Raw genomic sequence first — 8,359 nt, 5'->3', positions numbered from 1 at the left:
GCCTAGACCCTTCATCAGAAAATGATGAAGGGTCTAGGCCCAAAATGTCAGCCCTCCTGCTCCTATGATGCTGCTTGGCCTGCTGTGTTCATCCAGCTCTACACCTTGTTGTCCTGGAAATCTGATTCTATTTGTGGCTCGCTGCACCAAATGATAGAGCCTTCAACCATTATGCACCCAGATTCTTTGTTAAATCTCTGTCCTTTGCCTGCTTTACTATAGCTCTTTCCATTATTAAAAGTCTTTTCAAAATCTCTGTCATCTACTGCAGCTTCACATCCCTTAACTCTTGCTCATTTTTATTTGGTTTTCTGCCCTCCCTTCTGTGAAATGCCATGCAATAGATTGCTGAATTAAAAGCATTGTATACCTCAGTCATTGTATATCTATGACTTTCAGTGAATTATGGGGAATTGTCTATTCTAGGGTGCTGATTTGTTATCTCCGTACAATAATGCCTCAGAAGGTTTCACTCACATCTGTTCAGGGACCACAAAGGTAACAGTGGCATTGGTTGCAATTACGTCATCCTCCAGAGTGGCCTGAATCTCTTTTGGTAAATTAGTTGGATCAACAATATTGACCTGAAATGAGAAATGAAATCAGATAACAATGTAACACAGGAAGAAGGAAAAAAAGCAAAGAGGAGTGAGAACTGCAGCCTAGTGCACTTCACTGAATATTTTAAAACCTTAAAATCAATGGTGTGTGCTCCTTAAAAAACCTGCAACAGGCAGGGTATCAAATCTTACTGTAACAACATAATTTAGGAGAATTGAGTTAAGGTTTGATTAATTCTTTCATGTTCATACTTCACTGAATTCTGAGGGAAAAGGGCACAATGCAGACACTTTGGCAAAGCCTGACTTCACAAACCAAGTGTTGTGGAAATGATCCAAGATCTTGGAGTGCAATGATGGAGGATGTCTGATGCAAGATAGAAGAGTCTCCTAGCACTGCCATGAGGAGTACAGGAATCAGTTGGAACTCTTGTGTAGCCAGAAAAATTGATTGACCATTTTCATTGTGTAGTTCAGGGCCAGTAAAGACAATGGAACACAACATGGCAGAATTTGGGAAGCCATATTTGTCTGTTCATTGGAGGAAACAGTTAAGTTTGATGGGTGTATGCATGCCCATGAAGATTGAACATCTCTAAACAGATGCTGGCAAAACTGAAATTATCTAATAACCACCTCTTCAATGTGATTAAGATTGACCAACATACAGGGCTGTTCAGTACTAGGATCTTCAATGGCTAATATTACTGGGATCACATCTCCTGGAGATGGGTTAGTATAAGGTATAAGTTAAATTGACGGATAGATATTCCTTTACATTTATGGATAAAATTCATGTCATCTACACATTTAGAATTAACAAACATAATGTTGAGCCATTAGCTTTTTCCAAAATCATCAAATGGCCACTTCACTCCACAACATCCAACAAAGAGTAGAATTTCCTTCATTAGTCTCTGCTGAAAGCTGGACAGTTTTTGGGTTGAAGATCCTGAACTGTGGGAGGACAGCAAGAGTGATTGGCATAAGTACTTTCAGATGCCAAGCCCCAGGCTCTGAATTAGCCTGCATTCTACTGCACTGATTGCCTCAGGACAACATATCTCATTCTCCACACAATGCTCTGTCTCCAGGCTCTTGCCCTCTTCTTGCTGGGGCACGAGGCTGAGCCATTCGTATTGCCTCTGGAGCTGCTGACGATGGTGCATCTTCCACTGTTGGCCCTCAGTAGACAGAGCTGGAAAAACTGTTCACAAGGCTGGCAACAGGAAAGTATAGCTGAAGGTGAGTGGAGTGCCTGGCAGATGAAGTACCATCTAAGAAGTTAGCAATTATCTGTCAAGCAGAAGTGGCACTCTCTGAGAGAAGTCCTTGAACAATGATCTTTCGATATTCATAGCTGGAGTCTCATCTGCCTGACCATTTCAGATCTTACCACTGTATACTTGCCTCAGTGACGCTGGTGAGGTGCAGACACAGTACAGAAGCTGTGCACTGTTGGGAAAATAAGGAATTAATTGTTCAAATGGTTTTTAATCACCTCCCACCAGACCTATGGGTGTTCCCCTTGGACAAGGAACCTGCAAAGGGAAGAGGTTGAGATGATGCTAGGATCCCAAATTAACATCACTCTTTGGGAATTTTTCCAGCCTGCAGTCATCAGAACCTGTCTCCACCTGTACAAAAGTAAAATACTGTGGATGCTGGAAATCTGAAAGGTAATTGACCCTAAATGTTAACTCTGTTTCTTTCCAGAGAAGCAGGTGGACCTACTGGGCTTTTCTAGCTTTTCTTGTCCTTATCTGATCTCCAATGGGACCATTCGCCTAAAGATTGTGAGCTTTAATAGTAGGTCCTCCCATGCAGCTGACTGAACTGCTGATGACTGGTTAGTCAGGTTTCATGTCTACATGTTCATGTCTATGTGGTTCTTGCACTGAGTAAAACCAACTCCTCCAACCTGGTAGTACAAAATTTTTCACTTCTGACTGAAGTAACTTAAGAATTTGTAGCTACCTTTTAACCAGCCCTCCAGAATGAATAAAGAAGAGGTTATAATGGCAGCTTATCAAGCAGCTCCATGCTCTGTCCGTCCATGAACATCAGAAGAGAGGTACTAGTTGCGAACAATCGAATGAAAGATGTCAGGTAATTGCAGTATTAACATATTGGAACAAAGTCCTCTTTCTTGCTATATCCAAAAATATCAGAATGAGTCATGAATTGAATGATTCACCGACATGGTACAAGCTTCCCATCACCAGAAATGTTGTATATTTCTATCTGGTGCATAAAGTGAAGCACTTCCCTCACAACACTGTGAGAAAGAAGAGTGTCAGCTAAGAGGTGCTATAGGTTGTCTCCATAACTCTGGATATGTAGCATCTTACAGGTCCTGTCCACTGTCTACAGTGACACAAGTCAAGGGTGTGATGGAATATCCTCCACTTGTCTGGATGAGTGCAGCTCCAACAGTATTCAAGAAGCTTGACACCATCAAGGACAAAACAGTTCACTTGATTGGCATCACACCTACCACCTTCAGCATTCACTCCCTTCACCAGTGATACACAATGGCAGCAGTGCGCACCATCCACAAGATGCACTGCAGTAACCCGACAGCACCTTCCAAACCCATGACCACTAACACCTAGAAAGACAAAGGCAGCAGATGCTTAGGAACAACCAACCTACCAGACTACCAGTTCTTTTTCCAAATGACACACCATCCTGACTTGGAACTATATTCCTGTTCCATTCTCTGTTGATGCATCAAAATCATGGGACTCCCTCTGTAAGAGCACTGTACCTGTACCTAAGGGTGTTCCTGTACCTAAGAACTGCAGTGTTCAAGAGGCAGTTCGTCACCACTATCTCCAGGAGAAAGTTGGGATGGACAATAAATACTGGCACCAGCCATTGATGCTCACATCCCATGAGTAAATAGGAAAAAGCTTTCTGGAGGAGGAAACCTGGTTAAACATTTCTCCTTCCTTTGATAAGGAATTGTGCAGTATCCCAATTACTGTTGCAATTGAAATCAGTTAATTCAACATAAGCGAGGAAATGAACCTGACATTTTCTAGTTTATGATTCAATGATGTACAATAATCACATTGTGCACTTCCTCGCTGAACCAATGCTAAAGTTTAAAATGCTGAGGATATATTTGCCTGAAACGAATGTCTAAAAATCATTAACCAGTTGACATTTTTCACTGCTGTCAAGAAATTCTTGAATGAGTTGTTTAATTAGCTTTTGGAACTCATTCTCCATTTTAAAGTGAAGTAATTGACAATATTATGACTTCCCCCCCCCTTTCTCTGTGATCTTACCCTTCCTCCTGTCTGATCTGCCAGTTTGCCGAGTTCTGCCAGTCGACAGTCCGTGCCTTCTATTGTCAGAACCGATACAATCACCCTGCAGCAAAAACAAAAAAATGTGGCACTGCAGAACAGAACAATTCTGTGTCTTATCACTCTGCTACCACATCTTTACAACTAAGAATTTTACTTGATTATAGATGGGACCTCAGTTTGCTTCATATTCAATAAATGTATACATTTATACCTGGAATTGGAGTATTATTAGTAACATATTGCAATCAGAAGGAAGCAGGAGAGAAACTAAATCAAAGCAGGATATAGTGGTTACGTAACTGCAAGACTAGGTTTTGAAAACATAAATATTCTGGGAGGAGGAAAATGTGTATGTAGATCAGGAACTCCACAGGTTTGAAACCTTTGAATGAATGTAAATGAATACTACAATTACTTCAATGTAGTATGAGTACAGGTAGAAGGAGGAATCTGTGGAACGGTTTTGTTTAAGAACACTGAAAGAATAAAAACAAAGGTTCAGACCAAATTGCAGAAGTGTTTGAATTCAGCTGAAAGCTGGAGGAAACTGAAGGTAAGGATTAGACAACAAGCTGTTTTGATGGTGAGAGAAAAATATTCCCAGATATGGAAATCACCATCATCATCATCATCAGCAGCAATCCCTCAAAGTATGGAGGACACATACCATGGAGTACAGCTCAATACTTGCTAATGGAGAGATATGGGAATATTCAAGCCTAGGTAGACTTTTGGTAGCTAGCTTCATCCAAACTGGGAGCTTAGATAGAACATGGACCAGCTGATCCATAATTACATGCCTTTTATACAACCCGAAATGAATGCCAATTATTCTTTAAGAAGGCAAAATATTGCAGATGTTGAAAATCTGAAACAAAAAAAATGCTGGAGAAACTCATCAGGTCTGGCAGCATTTGTTGCAAAAGAAAGTCATAACGGACTCGAAACATCTCCAGGGATGCTGCCAAACCTGCTGAGTTTCTCCAGCAATTTCTGTTTATGCTAATTATCTTTTGGTTGCATATGAGGCATGTAAAGCACAGAATTACTATTACATTTACATACAAAATAAGTTATTTCGCAAAGGTTATTCATTTGCATATAAAATGTTTTAAAGTATTTCTTCAACATGAAGACTATATAAATTGTGCTTTCCCCCATTTTAAATTAAAATGTTTAACAATATTTAGAAATTGTGGAATGTAAAAGAAGACTGCTTACCCGCTTAAAGTGGCTTGCTCTCCTACATCAGTGTAAAACTGTCTGGAACACTCGTAGATGTCTTCCTCCACACTCTCCAGGTATCCGAGGCCTGTGTTTGCCCTCCCATCTGTGCAGATGATTACCTAAGTGAAACAGAATTCACTGTGGTTATTGAAATGTCCTTACAAGTGCAACACGTTAGTTGAGAACCTACCTTTCTATTGGAGACACAGTACAGATCACTGTCTCCAATATCCCCATAACTGCTCGCAATCACACTTGATGGCAGGTTAATAAACATGGTGTAGCAGTTTGATGTGAATGAGGAGGCTTAGCTCTTCTTCATTTCTTACTACCATGATAACTTGATGAATAAAGCACTGTGAATTTTGTAGTGAGGCCAAAGGACCCCACAATTTAATTCCAGATCTGTGTTGTCTTTAATGTCAGATATGATCTAGAACTATCTGGCATACCTTTAGTAGATTTGACGACATCAACCCTTCTTATTAGAAGTAGTCTAGCCTTTAGAAACCATGTGGGAAAGGATGACCACATAACAATCTAGGCAGAAGATAAGCTCAATCTTCTGAAACAGTAAATTAGTCTCTTCCATATTAACTAGTTACACTGAGATACATGAGATAGCTAGTATTTTTGCATCTGAGATACCTGATTGTCTCTTGAGACACATCAGGCTCAATTTAAGAGTAAGTAGACATTACTACTTTAGCTCCATGATGTTACCACCTAAAGCAACAACTCGGGAACCAATTAGGATACTTGGAGGACTGGTTAGCACCTCCAGGAACAAACGTTTCTATTCCCACACCCAATGCCTATCATGACATTGGCAGCTTTCAGCAAAGCCAACCCATTATCACCTACTTATGGTCCTCATTATCAGCATTTCTTCTTCCCTGGCTTACCATCAACCATCCCCTTGTCTGCCCAACTTTCTTTCTCTCTCTGGGCTCCATCTCCACCTATCCCACTCACTCCTCCCCAACTCCCAACTCCCTGACATCAGCATAAATACCATCTTTTTCTAGCTACTATCAGTTCTGAAGAAGGGGCACTGGACTCAAAACGTGAACTCTGCATCCTTTCTGTAGCTGCTGCCAGACTTGTTGAGATTTTCCAGCAATTTCTGTTCTTGTTTCAGATTTTCAGCATCCACAGTTCATTGTTTTAACCTTATATCCTGGTGTGCAGAGTTTATTTTGTGAAATCAGTTCATTCTTTCAGGACCTAACTGCCTTGTACAATATGCTGAGATGGCAAATTTCACACTGCAACCAAGTCATTGTAATTGTCACAGAGATAGTAAAAACTGCCGATGCTGGAATCAGAGATAACACAGTGTGGAGCTGGAGGAACTCAGCAGGTCAGGCAGCATCAGAGGAGTAGGAAAGCTGACGTTTTGGGTTGGGACCCTACTTCAGAAATGGTAATTGTCTCTGTTTTTCCTGCTGTACATTGGTAACCAACAATTCTAGCTGGAAAGCCATTGATGCATAATGTTGAGTGAGGACATGATTGAAGTAAACACACACTACTGAATAATCTGCCAACCTTCAAACAACAAAATATGTTCATTTGGGCAAAGTACCAGTGAGTACTCAGCACCCATGGAACTGTAGTATCTTAACGATAGAAAGTGAAAAACTTATTTTTAAATAGACTTATTTGTTGGTTGCCTCTACATACTTTCCACTCCATTGTCACTCTTATGCTGCTTTTACCACATTTGAACAGGTTGTTTGGGTTGGGGGGGAGGGTACACTGCATTGGAGAGCATTAGATTTTGATTTGTACTTCCTTCAATTGTAAGAGTGGTGTCAAGAAGTCAGAATGCAGAGGAATTACACAAGAATGAGTCCATGATACATTGCTGTGTAACAATGCTTAAACTAGAACATTCATTGATTAAATTAATGTGACCAGTTTTATGAATGTCAGTGAGAGTGGAAAAAAGTCATCTTCTTCCTGGGGCAAATATTCCACTGTCTTCCAGGTAAGAAGGATCCTGTCAAGGTTTTACTGGAGTCTTGTTGGTGTCCAAGATCTCCAATTTTGCTCAAGTTTCCAATTAAATCCAGTGGGCATCTTTTCTGCCATCACAAACAGTAGAGTTGTACTCTGAGATTATCTGGATTGGAGTGGGATTAGGAGGTATCAAATTTTAATTTGTCATAATTGCTGTGGGATAACTTTAGGTTTGTAGCTTGACTGGTAGCTTCTAGTGCTTATGACATATCTGACGAGGCCCTACAATTACTAATGCTTATTTTTAAAAATGATTAAAGGAAGGTAAATGTAGTGAATGATTTTTTTTAAATCAATGAGAGAATTTATTTGGAACAATGTAGACACTTGATAACTTTATTTAATCTCATTAGGTGTCCTGAAATCTGCAATGCTGGATACTCAAAGAATTGTTTTGAAAGATGTAAGGGCAAAAGTAGTGCGTGGGAGCGTGAGTTGGCATTAAGTTGGCATTTAATAGGCTACAGAGTTGGAGGTAATGTATTGTGTGCTATCTGTGTTGGAGGGGTCTAGGTAGGCATGGTGCGAATCAGGAGTCATGGGGGGTGGTTATAGGGGCATTGGCTGGCATGGATGAAGGGTACACAGAGGAACATGAGTTGGTATGAAATGTATGAGGGGCCCCAGAAAGTGGATGGGGGCTGGGACATGAGTTAGCATGGGGAGTAGGTGAGGTAGATGAGGGCTGATTTTGTTCTCTTTGTTCTTGCATGCTGCGATGAACTGTCAGAGCAATGAGGCAGGCCCTTCGCATTGCCTTCCTCCACATGCAGCAGTCCTTTGAACATCTCTTCAGGAGCAGAGTAAAAACTTGCACCCACACCTCCACCCACAGAACCAGTATCCACAGCTCCTTTTAAAGGTCAGGTCTGTGGAGAGTGGAATTGTTCTGACTCACCTTTTCCAACTCAGGAGTTCAGGTCAGAGTATTCGCGCTAACTCCTTGCAAAAACGAATCCCATTTCCCAGCTCTTTGCCTCAGCCCCGCTTCTGATCCACACTTACTTTAATTCTAAAATGTTACGTCACTCACCTTTGACCCAGGTTTCTTTGATGCTATCGATACTGATATCAACGCAGCTGGTCCTAGCGCGGTTGCTCCTTGCTCTCGCATTCTGTCAAGAAAAGGGTATCAAGGTGAAGCACAATTCTGTCCTGGACTGTGCTGAATTATCTAAATTTAATTTGGTGCAAGTGCTGAAACGTGATTTATCTAGGCAGACCAAA

The 8,359-nt window shown here is 40.9% G+C and overlaps 1 protein-coding gene across 1 annotated transcript in view; it reads right to left on the bottom strand.

Moving 5' to 3' along the window:
* The window catches only part of si:dkey-9k7.3 (circularly permutated Ras protein 1), a 64,869-nt gene that overhangs the window by 15,969 nt on the left and 40,541 nt on the right, over positions 1 to 8,359 (bottom strand). The window contains exons 11-14 of the mRNA XM_020514695.2: positions 8,166 to 8,247; positions 5,102 to 5,226; positions 3,857 to 3,941; positions 478 to 584 (exon numbers count right to left, since the gene is read on the bottom strand). Coding sequence (XP_020370284.2) covers positions 478 to 584; positions 3,857 to 3,941; positions 5,102 to 5,226; positions 8,166 to 8,247 — 399 coding nt within the window. The remainder of the gene's footprint in view (positions 1 to 477; positions 585 to 3,856; positions 3,942 to 5,101; positions 5,227 to 8,165; positions 8,248 to 8,359) is intronic.

Source organism: Rhincodon typus, chromosome 17 (genome assembly GCF_021869965.1).
Source record: "Rhincodon typus isolate 14 chromosome 17, sRhiTyp1.1, whole genome shotgun sequence".
Taxonomy (NCBI): Eukaryota; Metazoa; Chordata; class Chondrichthyes; order Orectolobiformes; family Rhincodontidae; genus Rhincodon; species Rhincodon typus.
This window is presented reverse-complemented; position numbering and strand designations above follow the sequence as displayed.